At 44.4% G+C, this 19,992-nt stretch overlaps 1 protein-coding gene across 6 annotated transcripts in view; it reads right to left on the minus strand.

Moving 5' to 3' along the window:
- Nucleotides 1–230: 230 nt before the first annotated feature.
- Nucleotides 231–19,992, minus strand: part of LOC132822985 (zinc fingers and homeoboxes protein 3-like) — an 88,852-nt gene continuing 69,090 nt past the window's right edge. For 2 of the 6 annotated variants that reach the window (XM_060836482.1, XM_060836481.1), the window contains 2 exons: nt 16,123–19,190; nt 231–1,078 (listed from right to left, as the gene is read on the minus strand). In XM_060836482.1, coding sequence (XP_060692465.1) covers nt 1,044–1,078; nt 16,123–19,006 — 2,919 coding nt within the window. In that variant the 5' untranslated portion in view covers nt 19,007–19,190 and the 3' untranslated portion in view covers nt 231–1,043. Of the gene's footprint in view, nt 8,337–16,110; nt 19,191–19,992 lie in introns of all 6 variants that reach the window. The other 4 variants (XR_009645486.1, XM_060836485.1, XM_060836483.1 and 1 more) reach the window with 4 other exon arrangements.

Raw genomic sequence — 19,992 nt, forward strand, 5'->3', positions numbered from 1 at the left:
CATTTCATATCGTTATTGCCAGTCATCTCTATTACTGAGACGGCTGGCAGCATATCAATGCAACCTTTCCCAAACCATGAACAGACTGCTACTAGGAAGAGAATGTATACTGGATGGCACACAGTTCCTCGTGGGCTCCATCAACACATCTGTTCCCTTTGTGGGCTCAACAATGCACTGGAAGGAAAATACAAAAGCAAATGCAATAATTCAAACAGAAACTTGGAAAATTAAAAAAAAACAGTCAAGGTTTATTTGAAAATTTTAATCAAATAATTTAAGTTTTTTTTCAATTTAGTAAATCAAAGTATACTAGTCATATAAAATACACAAACACAGCTGTTGGAGGATGCATTTTACAATTCAATGATGACCAAATCCATTTGAGGGTAAGATTCACTACAGACTGTTTTTGCTGGTTGCTACGGCTTGTAGGTTCAGCCTCAGCTCATCATCAAAGGGGAGTTCCAAGGCCTTGGGAATACATTTTGCTTTAGCAGCTTCCTGGGGTTGGCAGGGTGGGGAAGGTGCAAGTGTCAGCTTCAGCCCAGGATTGTTTTATTTAATAATTTACTACAAAGAGTCCAAGTTAATATCCCCAGAATCTTTTCTTCTATTAAAAGTCTGTACCAGAAACATTCAGTGAAATAACTGTGTGCAAAGGGCTTGAACATTGGAAGTGCCTTCTTTTTCCCATGTTCCTTTTCCTTCCTCGCTCTTTCTGGGATGAGAGTTCTTGCCTTTAGGAAGAAGGAGCTCAATATGTAGACAATTAAAACTCAGTGTTAATGAAAAGTAAATCATACAGAAAAAGGTCAAAAGTCATTCCATCTGGGTATAATGCCACTACCAAGTGCAAAAGAAAAGTACCCAGTGAAGTGTGCCTTGATATCATCCTATGGGATTTGTCCATCTCTGCCACAATGTAGTCGACTTGATAATGCCGTCTCCTGGTGGCTGCACCCTCTCTGGCATAAGAAGATATTGCACCACAGTTGGTAAACTGACAGTCCAGTCAACAGTCATCACACAAGCAGTCAAGCTTACGAGTCCAAACAGAAAGCTGACTGGCAGAGCTCTAAAATGCAACAATGGATTTCAAAAGAAGTTGTGGAAAAATACCAAAGTTAACAGCATAACTTTTATTACCGAACTAAGAGTGGTAAGGGAGAACACTGTCATCAATGATAGATGCAGGTAAGACTAGAATGAAAAGCTGCATGAAATGAACGTTAATGTCCAATGAGGAAAGAACAAATTGCCAAACGTTCAAAGGGAACCTAAAAGTGTGGCCTGGGGAGTAATTTATTAATTTAGTATAAATTTTAAAAGTGTAACGGGTAAAATATTAGGACTTCAGATAAATTACAGAAATTGAAGGAAAAGGTGCAGCAATTGTAGATTCATTGGTCAGAATTTCCCAATGTAATCTAAATTTGAATATTAGTGGCTTCAATTTGAAAAAGTGTAAATTCCCACTCAACTATGTATTAATGAAACTACATGGACCAGTTAATTGTGGAGAGATTAATGGAATCTATTATCAGAGACACAACAAAAGAATCAAGGTGAACTGGTAAAATAACTGTCTAATTTAGATGATGTTATCTCAAGAGTTCATTATAATCATCGTCCTCTCTTTCTATCTTGTTCTTTTATTGCTACACTGTCCCTCATGAGTAGTCCTTGTTATCTTAATTAGTCACAAAAGTCATTTGGTGGTGGCTTATACAGAAAGAATAAAAGATAGAGAGTTCATTATTACGGTGGACTGACACTTGAAAAGATTGTGCAAAATGTGTAAACAGAAATAAAAGCTCACTAAAATAGAAAGTATCTCATAGAACAGGCTGCTGGTTGGATATGAAGCAGGCAATTTTTGTATAAGGATCTGATCTTAGGAAGGAGATATTGGCATTGGGCAGGATATAGCACACCAGAACGATGCTAATGGTTGAATGATAAAGTGATTAGGAGGCATACAATCACAACCTACAAGCTCTTGAGGTTAGATAGTTGAGGGCCGATCTCATCAAGTGTTCAAAATAATTAAGGAAGCAACAAAAGGGAAATTATATTCTCTGGTGGGAGAAATCAACAGCAGGGGGCAATATTAAAATTAGAGCTAGAGTGAAATCAAGAAGCACTTTTTTGTCCACACAAGAGGTAGTGGTAGTGTGGAATTGTCTCCCTCAAAAGGCCATGGATTCTAGCACAATTTATGTTCTCAAGACAGTGGATTTTTACTAAGTGAGGAAGTAGGGATGAACATTTTTAAGAGAAATTGAGGTGCACATCACCCAGGATCTAGCAGGTGGGCAGAAGAAACTAAACTATTTCCTGTTCTGATACTCCTACGTAAAAGGCTTGTATTAGTCTGGTACATATTTATTTCCTAGAACTGCGATGTTGCGGCTAACGTTCAAACAAAACAGACAGAGGGGCAAATATACTATGCTAAATTAAACCACTACATTACCATTGTCATTGTTGCAAATAAACCTAAAAGACATTCAATATATACAGTATGCAGTGCTGTCCCGCACCCCACACTCCATGCAACCCAACAATTTAAATCCTATGAATCACGACTTTATAAGGCTAAATGTCACAGTGTTTTAATACTTGGATTCCAGACAAATAATACTCAAATAAAATCTTTCAGGCTTGTTTAGGGGTATGGGAAGGGAGGTGTTCTAATGCAAGGAGGAAGGGTTTGTGAGGCCATCATTGTCTCCCTTAACAGGTTGAAGAGAGAATGAAACAAAACAGTGGTATCCACAGCAACACAGTTTTCAGATTCAAAACTCAAGTTCAAAAATAAAAATAAAAGCACATCAATGATCAAAAGGCATTTGGATTCATACACAAGAGCAATGCAACATTCTAGCCATTTGGCATTGGAGAACTGCACAGTTGCTATTGGACCAAAGTTGGCTGTCAAGTGAGACTGAGCAGACACTCACACAATGATACAGTATACAGACACCAGGAGGAAGCTGGCAGAAGTTTCTCTCCCTGAAAACGCAAGGCAAATGCTCAGCTATAAGTACAAATCCAGACCATTAGCATCCTGGAGCAGAACCCAGAACATGCATGCTTAACAACTTGAAATAAAAAGTATAAAGTTTCATATTCCACACCACCCCCTTTTCCCTCCCCATTTATCCCCCCTCCCTCACTACTCATCCATTTTATTGTACAGCAGTATACTGCTGCTGAAGTGTGCTATGCTGATCTACAAAGGTCATCTATTTTTGGTGAGCCAAAATGTCCATTTGGTGTCTCAATAAAACCATTTTCCATTTGCTTAGGCCAACAGCTTGGGAATTCCCTCAATCTTACTACTTTCTTTCAGATCCTTCATAAAGCCCATCTATTTGACCAGACTCTTTGGTCACCTGTTTGTCTTCATGTGCCTTGGTGCTACGTTATGTTTGGTTACACTCCTGTGAAGGGATGTTTACCTACCTCATAGACATTACACAAATACAGTTGTTGAGATCGGTTGTTCAGCCAGAGAGGGAAGGTGAATTAACGTTGAACTCATTCTAATGGCATCTGCATGTCAAAATGTTCCAGCATAGGTAACTGGAATCAGGCAGGAGAAACCTGGAAAAAGCTGTTTCCCTGTCCTTGTTCAGGAACATCAAGGCCAATTGCAATATCTCGCTGAGATTACCAAATAGTGTTGGATCAAGGACAAACGCTGCGGGAACATTTAGCTGAGTGTAATTTACCATACCAAAGCTTAACTGCACTGAATAGTCTATTGGAGAAAGGCCTGGCTTGAGGTTGATGATTTTCAGTTCAAATTAGTGAAATTTTAAAAATTCGATCTGTAAAAATACTGTGTAGCACAGCAAGAATACAGTGACAAAGGAGTGAGATTTACACCAGTATGCTTACTACAGTAACAGGCATAATGTATCTGTTCATCAACAGTGAAGAACATTTCAGCACCTCTTTATTTGCTAACTTTTCGAGGAAGCTATTGCCTCAGAGTTTAAAATAAAACTGCTTTGCCCATGTTCTCATTTATATTTGTCCCAATTCCATACCATCAGATATGGATAAGAAGAAAAATGGCCACAAACCACTTATATAGAGACAGCATGTGGCTTTTCCCCATTGTTGTGAACATTGTAGTGTGCATAGGATCCATCAGAAATGTGTCAGTAATCATTTTCCAGTTAATGAGAAGGTGACAATATGATGGCATTGACTGTTTCCTCTACTCCAAATAGCCCTCGCTAGCCATTGAGTTGTAGTCAAGAATTAACTCACCACCAACTTCTCAAGGGCAATTAGGAATGAGCAATATGTCCAATCATAAAAGGATCTAATTCCGTTTAGAAGGAAATCTGCCATCTTCACCTGGTCTGACCTACAGGTGGTTCAAGACCCAAACCAACTGAAGAGAGAATGAAACAAAACAGTGGTATCCACAGCAACTCAGTTTTCAGATTCAAAACTCAAGTTCAAAAATAAAAATAAAAGCACATTAATGACTCGTAGCTGACTCTGAACAGTAGCCACACGGTTCAAGGGTAATTAGGGATGTGCAACAAATGGTGACATTGCCAGTGATGCACACTTCACATAAATGTGGTTGTCAGAACAAATGTGAAAGAAACAAAATTCTGGGAGGGATAAATGAAAACTTGTTTTTTTCTTGATCACTGAACAAGTCAAGTGCTGGAAATTAATGTCAGGCTTCAATGGAGGTTAATAAATGTACATAAACCAAATACCCTAATTAGCCTTCAGCTTTGCAACTTACTCCCAAGCATTCTCTACCTTATTTCTCTAATATATCACAGAAGGCTTTACTTTCTCCTATAAACTAAATGCCATGGCATACTATGTCACTTCCTCTGATGATAATACTTCCCTTCAGCGTTGAACTATGGGGCTGGAGGCAAAATGTACCTCCTTCACCAAAATCCACCTCAGACAGCCAATTCGATTAATTTCTCATGTATGTCTAAGTTCTGGGAGATAGTGAGTGTCACTTTGAAGTGTAGTGTGATTTCCTGTTGACTAGTAGGCACCTCCTCCATAATCTGTTACGTACCAAAGGTTGTAAATTGCACGACTGCCTGTATGCTGCTTTATATTTCTGTCAGTTCATTCTCAGCTTACAATAAGACCGGTTGATTTGATGTGCCTGCCAAGACTTTGGTCTTTCCTTCCCAACTTCTCCCCTCCCGCCTTGAAGCGAGTGACTCTTCAACAGACAGCATTTCTATGGTTGAATTGTAAACTTTGCCAAGGTGGCCATTTTGGATTATTTGAATCACGTTTGGCATTGCTAAGCAGCAAGCATTTTATTGTCTATCATTAGATGATGCCAGAAGTGGGCACAGTGGTTAGCACTGCTGCCTCACAGCGCCAGAGACCCAGGTTCAATTCCCGCCTCAGGTGACTGATTGTGTGGAGTTTGCACATTCTCCCTGTGTCTGCATGGGGTTCCTCCGGGTGCTCTGGTTTCCTCTCACAGTCCAAAAAAAAATGTGCAGGTTAGGTGAATTAGCCATGCTAAATTGTTCGTAGTGTTAGGTGAAGGGGTAAATGTAGGGGAATGGGTCTGGGTGGGTTGCGCTTTGGCGGGATCAGTGTGGATTTGTTGGGCCGAAGGGCCTGTTTCCACACTGTAAGTAATCTAACTTTGTAAAAAAGGTGATGGTAATGGGGTAGTATGTCCTTAAGTGAAACAGATTGACACAACAGTCTGTGAGGCTGCTTCGGGGGCAGTTAACTGACCCAGGACTGGAGTCACACAGTGGCCAGAATGGGTAAGGATGACAAAGTTCCCTGCCCTAAAGGACATTTTGTTTTGTAACTAAGTGAAATACTTATGATGGCTTTTACTGATATTAGTATGTCACCATGCCTGCCCCATTGGTCTCAGCAGATGTGTGGGAAGGAAACAGGAAAGAACATCTTAACGGAATCGGCCCTCATCTGAAACCTGAACTCATTTGCTACTGACAGGGAATCACTCAACAGCAATCCAGATGTGAAACACTGGGTGTCATTGGGCATCAAACTGTAGCTATCTACTAAAATCCCAGCTTTGACTGGCTGGTGTGAGGAAAACTTTGAGCCTTGTTCATCTGTATGATTAAGTTAGCCATTCCACAACCTCACTGTCTTTGAAGGAATTCTTATTGTTTCAGGTTAAGTTAATCCTTAATCCAAAATTGCATGGAATTCAAAATTGGAATTGGGTTTCTGATAAAAGGAGCTTTAAATTCCAATCGGTGTTGTTGATGACAGAATGTCAACAGTGCTGCGATTCTAGCATTAATCTTGATTGCTATCTTGATAACTTTCTCACTGTGGATTAGATGAACTGCCGGTTCTCTAAAAGGATGTGAAGGTTTACTCTACCAACAACTAAAAGCAGCATCAAAATAATGACCAAAGCTTCAAATCAAATATTGTCACTGAATTTCACAGAAGTAGAAGGGAATTGTCTTCATCCAACACAATCACATAGCAACAGACAAAGACAGCTCACCAAGAAATTCTGTCAGCCTTACAATAAAACATTTAAAGATGGGCAACAGTTCCATAATTACTATTCCCATTCCATTGTCTAGAAAGAAGAAAGGATCTGAAAGTATAAGGATTACTTTTGAAAAGACCAGATAATTTCAGCCAAAGTGAACAAATGCTGCATCAGCAACAACGATCTTCAAATCATTTGAAAATATAGGCTGGTAAATTAAGGGTTCATGGTGCAAAGGCCCTACACATACCTGCCTCCCCCTCCAGTTTCTTCACAGAAACAAGATTTAGTGTTGCATCAAGGCAGGGTTCTCTCTCAGTCAAACACCTACCAAGGAATACATTCAGCAATCGGTAGAATGGGCTAGCTGTGTACAATAAGTCTAGAACCATCTTTCCCAGTTAAAGCTACTCAGTAGCGCTAGTCTGATAATCCAACAGGAGGAAATTGCAGTTCTGCCTGAATACCTGCCCATTTTTCCATTACTGTTACCATAACCCAACCAGATCCAATTCTCACAGATCCTTCATTTCTTTTGCAGATCATCTGATGAAGACCTGCCGCAGGCAAAAAAATTATACCTTTTTGGTTTCTCACAGCGATAATAACTGCTTAATATATATACACACATACACACACACTCTCACATACACACACATATATATATTCTTTTTTTAAATTAGTACAGTCCTGCCTGCATGCCATATCCTTGGCAAATCCTACTCTGACGAGCACAGATCCAGCCCCTCGTTCATGCCAGTGAAAACATTGTGAACGTAGTGTTGCTACTTAAATACTAAATGATTAACTGGACTTCCAAGTGCATCCAGTTGCATAGTAAATTACTTTCCAAAGTAATGCCATTTTGGTATGAACTGTCCCACATAAAGTGAGTGGCATAAAGCTCCAAAAGAATTTGCGACAATGTTTTTTAGGCCCAACTCAAGAGCTCTGCTGACATTAAAAGATGTGACTGAGATCAGGGAATCTATCCACCTCACTTCACAGTCCTTGCACTATCGTGCCCTGCAAGGTTGCTTTCTACTTCATGTCTGATATTTCACTTACCGGTGCATGCTCTACTTCACCACACAGCCATTAATTGCCATTGCTATTCATTGATGGGAATTGGTTCAACTGTCCACACATAAAGTGCCATCTGAAGCACAGATACAAAAAATGAGGGGGAGTGGGAGGTTTGAGGAAAAAATGTTTCAGGAGATGAAAGTAGGAAAAAAACAGGTTAAATATCAAGAAAGTAAAAATTAAACAGATACTGGTCTCACTCCTTGTGCAAGCAGAGATTTATGAAATGATTTTACTAACAGGTTTCTCCCTGATGAGGAATGATGACTCAATAATATCTCATAGTGCTTGGCTCTGTTTCAAACATCAAACGTCTGTATCACCACTTTCACTATTATCTCAATATGGATTCAACTGATAAAAGACATAATTTTACAAACATGTCAAAAAATTGCTCTTTGACCTGTCACTTACAAAGAGCTTCGTGCACTGAAGTGAATTCCTTGACTGTGGCAACTGCTGGGCGCTAAAAATGCAGGTGGGCACCTTCTCCTTCCTGTGTCAGTTATGTCACTGTCTATTTACAGTAATGGTGCCATGACTCACACGCACACACACATAAAACCAAGTGTTTGAACCACAGCTGCAGCCTCCCAAAACAGCATCCGATCAGTCAGAGTAGCAGCTAGAGGCAGCTTTAGGCCCCAGAAGAGTCGAAGACTTTCTTCAGCCAGAAATAAACCACAGCATCATTCCTTTTCTTTAAAGGTGCTCAACTCGCATCATTCTGCTTCTGCAACAGGAAATGGAAAAATAGCATTGTAAGAGACGCTTGACAAGGCATACATGAATGTTGACTATTACCAGATTTTTGGAAGTCAATGGACAATGTTTTTCTTTCTTCATTGAGCACTCAACATCCATGAGGCTAGGAGGTGATGGCCTAATGGCATTATCTCTGGACTGATAATTTAGAGATCTGGGAATGGTCTAGAGGACCTGGGTTCAAATCCTACCACAGCAGATGGTTAAAATATTAATTCATTTTTTTTTAAAATCTGGAATTAAGAGTCTAATGATGACCATGAAACCATTGTTAATTGTTGGAAAATCCCATCTGGTTCACTAATGTCCTTCAAGGAAGGAAACTACCATCCTTACCTGGTCTGGCCTACATGTGACTCCAGAATTACAGCATAGTGGTTGACTCTTAACTGTCTCTCTAGGTAATTAGGGATGGGCAATAAATACTGGCCTAGCCTCATCCCATGAATAATTTTTTTAAAAACGAAGATTGCTGAAGTTCAATAAACAACTGGAACAAATGTATCACCGGGTATGATGACTGTTACCAGATTTTTGAAAGTCAATGGACAATGTTTTTTCCTTTGTTGAGCACTTCCTCAACTTCTTCATCAGATCAATATAAAGCTTGCCAACTGTTCAGGATTAACCCTAACTCCACCAGATGGAATTAAAAATTGATATATTCTTTAATGGAACATGTGTGTCACTGGCAAGTCCAGCATTTTTAAAGTCATAAAAGTCATGGAAATGTACAGCACGGAAACAGACCCTTCAGTTCAACTCGTCCCTGCTGACCAGTTATCATAACCTAACCTAGTCCCATTTGCCAGCACTTGGTTCACTCTTCCTATTCATATACCCATCCAGATGCCTTTTAAATGTCATAATTGTACCAACCTCCACCACTACCTCTGGCAGCTCATTCTCCTGTCCTGTGAGCTCTCCCACACAGGTTCCTCCAAGTTCAGCTGTGAATTTTGCTGTTCTTTAATTTTTCCTGGATGCACTCCAATATCCAGAGGCACTTGGACTCAAACAGCAAAGGCAGTAGCTGTGCAGATTCACTGCTGTGTCCGACAGCAGTGCAGGTTTCACTCTCTGACCATGTGGTCGCTGCCTTTGTCTGTCTTCCTCCTTTTTAAAGTGTCGTTGTTTTGATCTTTCTTCCTCCAAAGTTCCAAAACAACGCAACAGAATAAAACAGCAATTGCTGTTCCTGGAATTCGAGATGTCCATCCCTAACTCATTCATTGATGGCCCCTCGCAGACAACAATGACTTTCTTCCACTCTCAGGGTGGGTCCATAGGTGGCTGTACAGACTGATGCAGCTACTCCAGGCTCAGTTACACTAGAGGCAGGTGGTGGTCATGGGAAGGGGATGGGGCATTGGTGTGGCAGCATGCTATTAGGGACCGACTTCCATTTTTTCCCAACAGCAAGTCTTGAGGTGCTTGACGCCTTCCCCGATGGTGCTCTTCCACTTTGGATAGTCTTGGGCCAGTGATTCCCAGATGTCTGTGGGAACGGCGTATTCACCAATGAGGCCTTGGGGGTATCACTGAGAGCGCTTCCTCTGTCCACCTGAGGCTTGCTTGCGGTTTCGAAGCTGGGAGAAGAGCACCTAGCTGCCTGTCAATTGAGTGGCTTACTAAGCTATTTCAGTTAAAAGTCAATCACATTACTCTGTGTCTGGAGTCATGTGTGGGCCAAACCATGGAAGGATGGCAGATTTCCTTCCCCAACAGTACATTAGTGAACCAAACAGTTTAACAACAGTTGATGATAGTCCGTATGCTCATCATTCCTTAGTCTAAAATTATTGGCCAAGCTTCATCAACTTATTTGAAATTCCACCATCTGCCATTTCGAGCTCTACAGCATGGAAACAGACCCTTTGGTCCAACTCGTCCAAGCCAACCAGATATCCCAAATTAATGTTGTCCCATTTGCCAGCATTTGGCCAATATCCCTCTAAATCCAGATGCCATTTAGATGTTGTAATTGTACCTGCCTGCACCATTTCCTCTGGCAGTTCTTTAGATTACTCAGTTGTCACATAGAGTCATAGAGATGTACAGCATGGAAACAGACCCTTTGGTCCAACCCGTCTATGCCGACCAGATACCCCAACCCAATCTAGTCCCACCTGCCAGCACCCGGCCCATATCCCTCCAAACCCTTCCTATTCATATACCCATCCAAATGCCTCTTAAATGTTGCAATTGTACCAGCCTCCACCACTTCCTCTGGCAGCTCATTCCAGACACACACCACCCTCTGCGTGAAAAAGTTGCCCCTTAGGTCTCTTTTATATCTTTCCCCTCTCACCCATTACCAATGCCCTCTAGTTCTGGACTCCCCAATCCCATGGAAAAGACTTTGTCAATTTATCCTACCCATGCCTCTCATAATTTTGTGAACCTCTATTAGGTCACCCCTCAGCCTCCGACACTCCAGGGAAAACAGCCCCAGCCTGTTCAGCCCCTCCCTGTAGCTCAAATCCTCCAACCCTGGCAATGTCCTTGTAAATCTCTTCTGAACCCTTTCAAGTTTCACAACATCTTTCCAATAGGAAGGAGACCAGAATTGCACGCAATATTCCAACAGTGGCCTAACCAATGTCCTGTACAGCCGCAACATGACCTCCCAACTCCTGTACTCAATACTCTGACCAATAAAAGAAAGCATACCAAATGCCTTCTTCGCTATTCTATCTACCCGCGACTCCACTTTCAAGGAGCTATGAACCTGCACTCCAAGGTCTCTTTGTTCAGCAACACTCCTGAGGACCTTACCATTAAGTGTATAAGTCCTGCTAAGATTTGCTTTCCCAAAATGCAGCACCTCACATTTATCTGAATTAAACTCCATCTGTCACTTCTCAGCCCATTGGCCCATCTGGTCAAGATCCTGTTGTAACCTGAGGTAACTCTTTTCGCTGTCCACTACACCTCCAATTTTGGTGTCATCTGCAAACTTACTAACTGTACCGCTTATGCTCACATCCAAATCATTTATGTAAATGACAAAAAGTAGAGGACCCAGCACCGATCCTTGTGGCACTCCACTAGTCACAGGCCTCCAGTCTGAAAAACAACCCTCCACCACCACCCTCTGTCTTCTACCTTTGAGCCAGTTCTGTATCCAAATGGCTAGTTCTCCCTGTATTCCATGAGATCTAACCTTGCTAATCAGTCTCCCATGGGGAACCTTGGCGAACACCTTACTGAAGTCCATATAGATCACATCTACCACTCTGCCCTCATCAATCTTCTTTGTTACTTCTTCAAAAAACTCAATCAAGTTTGTGAGACATGATTTCCCACGCACAAAGCCATGTTGACTATCCCGAATCAGTCCTTGCCTTTCCAAATACATGTACATCCTGTCCCTCAGGACTCCCTCCAACAACCTATCCACCACCGAGGTCAGGCTCACCTGGCTTGTCTTTACCGCCCTTCTTAAACAGTGGCACCACAGCCAACCTCCAGTCTTCCGGCACTTTACCTGTGACTATCGATAATAATATCTCAGCAAGAGGCCCAGCAATCACTTCTCTAGCTTCCCACAGAGTTCTCAAGTACACCTGACCAGGTCCTGGAGTTTTATCCACCTTTAACCAGCACTTCCTCCTCTGTAATCTGGACATTTTGCAAGATGTCACCATTTATTTCCCTACAGTTTTTAACTTCCATATCCTTTTCCACAGTAAATGCTGATGCAAAACACTCATTTAGTATCTCCTCCATTTTCTGTGGCTCCACACAAAGGCCACCTTGCTGATCTTTGAGGGGCCCTATTCTCTCCCTAGTTACCCTTTTGTCCTTAATATATTTGTAAAACCCCTTTGGATTTTCATGAATACAGCTGACCAGAACTGCAGCTCTCTGTGTCAAAGGCAAGGGGACAACTCTAACCAAGTTGTACGCTATTTCAAAGCTCACACATATGAAGTTCCCAACTGGCACACTGGGTAGGAATGAAGAACAGAAACCAGGGATTTTTACCCCTGTTCAGAGTCTACAGATATTGAAGAAACAAGGCAGTTTCCAATTCCCAACATTGAGACGTTACTTTAATAGAAATTTGGCCCTGAATCAGAGTCTATAGGACTTGGTGCCAGCATCACTGCAGATAAGGGTGCTTTTCTCTTTCAACGTAGCCATTACATTTATGGTGTTAAGCTGAATTACTATGTGTCTTAACAAAATATCTCCACAGTCACCATTTGTTACACAATCAGAGTGCCAATCCTCCATCCTTAGGTCTACAGGCTTGCAAAAACTATTTCCAGGACATGGTTACCAGCAGCCGAAGGGGAAGAAAGGCAAAGGTACAATAAAACATATTTGGATTCTTTGAACATGTCCTTTGTTTGTTGTAAGAAATGAAGGAAAGATGTTAGAGTTACTGTCAATATTCATCCAACCAGGTCATGAAGACAGCATCCACATTAGATTGTCTTGAAAGGACTGTGTGAATGTGGCACGACATGTCAGCTGACCCAGTGAAGGAATGTTGTAGAAAAAGAGGAAAATGAGAAGGTCATGTAATGACCCTAAGAGCAATATATCCAACCAAAGTTGGCAATTGTAAGGACAATACTTGTCACATTCACGCTCAAAATGAATTTACAGGAAAAGACCAAGTGTCCTTGTAAATGCTGGCAGAAATGTTAACCTTTTTTTTAACAAAGGGGAAATCATAACTTACTGTTCTATAAAGTAGGCACCATTCTGCATGATCACAGTGTTTTACAAACATTAAACCTTTTTATGGCTCTGTTACACTTATGCATTCTTGGCATTACACATGGATGACAGGAGACTCAGAGTGACTTACAATTGAAAATAAAATGCATTTGAAATGTGTAAAAAATTTGGTTTAATTCATTAGCAGTAATCTAGGGCGGTGCTTTCGAACTGTGTGCAGAGAGATGGTAAGAAGTGTTCCATGAAATGTCAGGGAAGGAGCACCACCTAAACTGAGCATCAGGGCCGTATCTGAGCTTCTGATCTCCTCTGGAGACTCAGTGTCTGTTACTGAAGGCAATATCTGCTGACATTGGGCACACCTATTAACTGCGCACACGTAAATGTCCAAAGCTGCATGTGCAGATTTCCGATTCTATGCATGTGTAGAAATTTGACACGTGTCCCAGAATTATTTGTTTCATTGAAGTGTGCCTTAAATCATAAGACCATAAGACATAGGAGCAGAAATTAGGCCATTCAACCCATTGAGTCTGCTCTGCCATTCAATCATGGCTGAGAAGTTTCCCAACCCCATTCTCCCACCTTCTCCCAGTAACCCTTCGTCCCCTTGACAATCAAGAATCTATCTCAGTCTTAAATTTACTCAATGAGCTGGCCTCCACTGCCTTCTGTGGCAATGAATCCACCATTCTCTGGCTAAAGGAGTTTCTCCTTTTCTCTTTGATACTGAAAAGGTTGGGAACCATTGATCCATACTTCATGTGAAGAGTTGCATCTCCATTATTTTCATAGAGTATAGAACAATATAGCACAGAACAGGCCCTTTCACCCACGATGTTGTGCCCAACATTTATCCTAGATTAAGCATCTATCCATGTACCTATCTAATTTCCACTTAAAGGTCACCAATGATTCTGACTCTGCCACTTCCACAGGCAGCGCATTCCATGCCCCCACCACTCTCTGGGTAAAGAACCTACCCCTGACATCACCCCCCCATACCTTCCACCCTTCACCTTAAATTTATGTCCCCTTGTAACACTCTGCTGTACCCGGGGAAAATGTCTCTGGCTGTCTACTCTATCTATTACCCAATCATCTTATAAACCTCTATCAAGTCACCCCTCATCCTTCACCGTTCCAATTTTCCTCTAAATATCTGTACTATTGGTACAGATGCAATGCTTAACCATCCCGTAGTTGGCCTGAGAAGGTGGTGGGGCCTTCCGAACCAGAAATTGTTTATCCCCATTTAGTGGATCACTACTGCAAATGCAACCCTAAAGCAGCAACCAGTGAGGACTGAAGTCATGCATAATTTTTGCATTATAATACTGACCATATATCAAATCTATTTAATTGGTTGTAAAATGCCGAGATCGCGAAAGGCAGTGTATGAGTATGATTAAAAGCAAAATACTGCAGGTGCCGGAAATCTGAAGAAATACAGAAAATGCCGGAGAAACCCAGCAGCTCTGCAGCATCCGTGGGGAGAGAAAAAGAGTTTAAATTTCCAATCCGACATGACTGCTCTTCAAGAAAATTAAGTAGGTCAGTTTTCACTCATTCTCAGGATGTGGGAGCTGCAGAAACCGTCATACATTGGCCATCCTCCGAGTTGCCCTTGAGAAAGAGATTGTGAACTGTCTTCAAGTACCACTGCGTTGTGTGTGGTGAGTACACTGTTATATAGAAAATTCCAGAACTTTAACCCCCAAAAAATATCAACTTAGGTATAATTTGTGCATCTTGGAGAAGAAATTGGATAGAGGATTCCCATGAGCACTGTCAGGAATGCCAGTACTACATTCAAGGACAATTTGATTAGATTCCCTACAGTGGGGGGACAGGCCCTTCAGCCCAAAAAGACCACACCGATCCTCCCAGACCCATTTCCCTCTGAATAATGCATCTAACACTATGGGCAATTTAACATGGCCAATTCACCTGGCCTGCACATCTTCGGACTGTGGGAGGAAACCCACGCAGACACAAGGAGAATGTGCAAACTCCACTCAGACAGTCGCCCAAGGCTGGAATCGAACCTGGGACCCTGGCGCTGTGAGGCAGCAGTGCTAACCACTGTGTCACCGTGCCACCCCATCAAGTAGATTCTTCACCACGACCTTCCCAAGGGCAGTTAGGGCTGGGTGATGCAAGTTGGTCCATCCAGTGATACCCAGCTACATTCCATGAAAGAATAATTTCAAGAAAAGGTACTCGCACAGACTTGCCACTACTCTTTTTTATGATTAAGAGGTATCAGGATCTGATACCCAGAGGAGCAGCACCTGAAAAACAACTGAAAGCCCACTGGGGTCAATACAGTAGCTTCAATAGCCATTCCTCTCCTGCAAACGGCCAGTATATCGAGCTTATGTGCTGCAGCAGAATCTGTACACACACAGTCTGGTTTGCTGGTACACTACCACGATCACTACATCACCAGACACAGCATTGCACAACTTATTGCTAGTTCAAAACTGAGAGTAAGCAAAGAACTGAGAGTAACCTGTAATTCCAAGATGCCAAACCTCCATGCAAAATGAGGAATGGATTGCTTTGTACAAACTTCATGTACAGCAACTCCTAATATTCAGCTCAATGAAAAGCCCTCAGAATGGAAGGGGACAATCTCTATGAATTTGTTGATAGCCATCTTAGGTCTCCATTCTAAAAGCTTGGTTAGGAAACTGATTATAACAACCTATCATGATCTGGAATGCATTGTGTGAAGAAATGGTGGAAATAGATTAAATATTAACTTTCTAAGAGGGGATAAACAGCAAGGTCACTGGACTCGTCTCGCTAACTTTTGTTTCTCTCTCTCCACAGCAGACCTGCCGAGTTTCTCCAGCACTGTCCGATTTTGTGCTTTTTGAGGGGCTCATCTCAGAAGCATCCCTCTCTCCTGTCTCGAGCCACACCTTCATGAGTGGTTCTATTCTCACCATGGCAAGAGACTGGCCCCCTGTTTTAAGTCTGCCTCAGATCTTTTTTTAAACCTAGCCTCGTTTTTAACGGTAAACCGCGCTGCTCCGTACTTCAGGCCTCACCGGAGACGTTCTCGGCATCGAACTCGTTCAGCTCGGCCTGGCCCTCGCGCGTCGACGGCACATCCCAGTTGTCGCTGTTGTCCGTCACGTCCGAGTAGGCCTCCTCCACCGCGGCGGCAGAGGAGGAGGAGGCTGCCAATCGCAGTGCGCCGCGGCCCTTCTCCGCCTTGTCAGCCTCGCCGTTGGTCGACTGCTGGTCCTCGTTGCTGAAGTCGGACATGTACATGGCGTCCTCAGTCTGCTTCTCGGCGAACCAGTCGCGGACCTGCTCGTAGCTCATGCTGGAGCGCTCGCAGAGGCGATCAAGGTCCTCCTCGTGCAGTGCACGGTGCTGCGTGTAGTACTCAAACAGTACCGCCTTCCCGCCCTTTCTCGAGGGCGTCCGCTTGGGCCGGTAACCGTCACATGGTAGGTCAGTGATCAGGCTGTTGCTGCCCGAGCGGATGGCGTAGATCCCCTTCTTGTAGTCGTCGTACCACTTGAGTTGGCCGTTTTTGAGGGCGTAGCGTGCGTCGCCGAACCAGCGGACGACCTCAGTGCGCGGCAGCCGCGACTTGATGGCCAGCTCGTCATACTCCTCGACGGTCGGCCACTGGGTCCGCATGAACTGCAGCTTCATCAGGTGCAGCTGGTGCACCGTCTTCTTGTTCTGGCCTTTGTACTTGACGGGGTTGGGAGGCGAGCTGCCTGGAGGCTGTGAGGCCTTGCTGGCCTTGGGCTGCTGCTGCTGCTGCACGCACAGGCCCAAGCCGTCCTTCACGTTGACCTTCATGGGGCTCCCCTTCAATCGCTCCGGGGCCATGATCAGCCGCTTCATGTCCACCGAGCTGCTGTCGCTCGGCGTCCCCTCGCCGTCCGACTCCTCCTCATCCTCCTCCTCCTCGTCATCCTCTTCGTCCTCATCCTCCTCACCGGAGTCGGCGTCCGCCCGCCGCCGGGCCTTGGCGGCCCTGTCGTCCGGCTTGGCCTTCCGCCGCTCGGAGAACCAGAGGTCGATCTCCCGGCGGGTCATCTTGGTCTCGGCCCGCAGCCGGTCCACCTCCTCCTCGGGGGGAAAGGGGTTCTGCGCGTAGCTGTGCTCCAGGGCGCTCAGCTGCTCAGCCGACTTGCCCTTGAACTTGGGCGGGGTGAACTCGCAGCTGGTCTGCCACTGGCGCCGGGCCTGGGGGGCCGGTGAGGACTGGGGTCCGGCCACCGCCGTCTGTGGTGGAGGAGGGGGTGTGGACGTCTCCTCGGGGACCGTCTCGGCAGACGCGCAGGCGTTGGCAGTGCTGGTGTCGAAGGCCTGATTGCACTTGAGGTTCTTGTAGTTGTAGCGCCGGTCGCTGAACCACTTGCGGATCTCTTTGCCCTGCAACCCGGTGACCCGGACCAGCCGGTCCACCTCCTCGTGCTCCGGGAACTGGGCCCGCAGGAAGCTCTGCTTCAGCGCTGCCAGCTGCTCCTTGGTCTTCTTGTACTTGTAGGTGCTGAACTCTGAGACCAGGCTGGCGGTGGACGGGTGACTGGACGTGACGGCGACTGCCCCCGGTTGGAGACCTGTCACAGAGGGAGCCGCCAAGATCTTGACACTGGACCCGACCGCTGAGCCCACCGCTTTCTGCGGCTGAAACTTGGGGGAGTTCTGCGGCTTGGGGAGGGTGGCGAGGCTGACAGCGACAGGGGTGCCCGACATGGTGGCTCCCTTCACTATCCCGCCTGGCTGAGTGACCACGATGTTCCCCCCTTGGGTCAACAGCTGGCAGGGGAAGTTGGCCTGCAGGACATGCTGGCCGCCATTGGCGTTGGTCACCTGGGTGGGCAGCACCGTGATGGTCTGCTGAGGCACGCTCTGGATGATGGTGTTGAACATGTTCTTGCGGGCGTCCTCGATCTCCTCCGGCGTCCAGCTGATGCCGTGCTTCAGCCGCTGGGCAGTGAACCAGATCTTGAGCTGCTCCTCTGGGTACTTGGTCACCACTGTCAGCCAGCACAGCTCAGCCTTCGAAGGGTAGGGGAACTTGTTGAAGGAGTTGTTGAGGAAGCTGTTGGAGTCCATGGCAGCGTTGTACGAGGGGATGCTGCTCAACGGGATCATGACTTTGGGCAGGGAGCTTGAGCTGTTGCTGGATGCTGACCGTTGTATGACAGGGACTATCTGTGCCATGCCTGCCTGCAGGACAGGCACAGATACCACAGCCGTTCCATTGACAGGATGGGAAGGTGCTGTCAGACCATTGGCAGACAGAACCTCCACTACATCCCCACCCTCAGTTTTTTTCACAGCCTCATCAGCCGCCCCTCCTTCATCATTGGACTCTTCCCTTCCAGCATGAGAGACTGTGATCCGCTTGCCTTCCGGCTTGGCCTTCAGCATCTTCATGATGGGCGTTTTGCTGATGGAGATTTCCGACTGCGTTTCCGCTTCCTCACCGTTTTCCTTGCCATCACTGTTTTTGGTCTCGGTGATGCTCTGCTCAACAACTGTCTGGCTGTTCTTTTTGATGACACTCACTTTCAGGTTGGCCTCATTCGGGTGGCTGAGGGTGTTGTGCACTGTCAGGGACTCCTGACTCTTGGCACTGAAGTTACACTCAACACAGACATAAAGTTGGTCCACACTTGCATCAGAGTGCTCTGATTCTATGTGCACAGTAAACGTGTGATAGTCCTGACTTGTGTAATTGCAGTACTTGCATTCAAATCCACCACGTTCTGCAACATCATTATTATTGATCACTGTGAATGCCTCCTCGCTGGCAGAAATATCCTCAACAGGAAATGCTTGTGGAGAGGCTTCATCGTCATCATTGTATTCTGGAGTAATGTCCATTTCTGCTTCGTGCATGGTCAGGGATTTGGCTGGTATCATACAAGGAGTTGTAGACTTTCTCTTGCTGGCCATGATGAATAGCAACAGTGTTGAAGAGGGAAGTGGGGGCAGAAGTCTTCAACCTCTACAAAGCACCAACCCCACCCCTCAGTTCAGAGTCCTCCTTCCGCCATTAAACTTGTGCGGTTTCCAGTGCCTCCAGGTGGGACAGTTCACCAAACACTGGATATTCAGAACTGCTCAAGGAAGACCCTACCTGCAAGACAGAAGCAAAAACAAAAGTTAGAAATAAAAACAGAAAAAGCTGAAGAAACTCAGCAGGTCTGGCAGCATCTGTAGAGAGAAACAGAGAGTTAATGTTGAGTCCAATTTGATTTTTCAAGTAAACATTGCTCAAGTCCTTACACTTTCCCAATGAATTCCTTTTGTGAAATTTTCAATAGCTTCTTTTTTTCTGGAAAAGAATGGACAGTTAGCATGAAGGGGCTATGAACATGATACAAAATATTCACTGAAATGTAAACAAAGTGCAGGAGAAATTCAACAGGCCTTGCAGCATCAATGGAGAGAAACAAGAGAAAACATTTCAAGTTTAATATGATTTCTGTTCCAATCATAGTGGACTCAACATTGACTGCATTTCTCTCTCCACAGTTTTGCAAGATCTGCTGAGTTCCTTCAGTAATTTCTGGTTTTATTTCAGATTTCCAACAATCAAAATGTTTTGCTTTTATTAGTAAAATGTTCATAATTCTCAGTAGCTATATTGATACCAATGCAGTGGGGGGGGGGGGGGGCTAGCACTGCTGCCTTATGGTGCCAAGGATCTGAGTTCAATTTCAGTGTTGGGTAAATGTTTTTGTTGAGTTTGCATGTTCTCCATGTCTGCGTAAGTTCCCACTGGGTGCTCTGGTTTCCTCCCAGAGTCAACAAATGTGCAAGTTAGGTGGCTTGGCCATGCTAAATTGTCTAGAGATGTGCAGGCTTGGTGTATTTGTCATGGTAAATGTGGGGGTACAGGGATAGAGTAGGAGACTGTGTTTGGTGGGGTTCTCTTT

The sequence above is a fragment of the Hemiscyllium ocellatum genome, chromosome 15 (genome assembly GCF_020745735.1).
Source record: "Hemiscyllium ocellatum isolate sHemOce1 chromosome 15, sHemOce1.pat.X.cur, whole genome shotgun sequence".
NCBI classification, from domain to species: Eukaryota; Metazoa; Chordata; class Chondrichthyes; order Orectolobiformes; family Hemiscylliidae; genus Hemiscyllium; species Hemiscyllium ocellatum.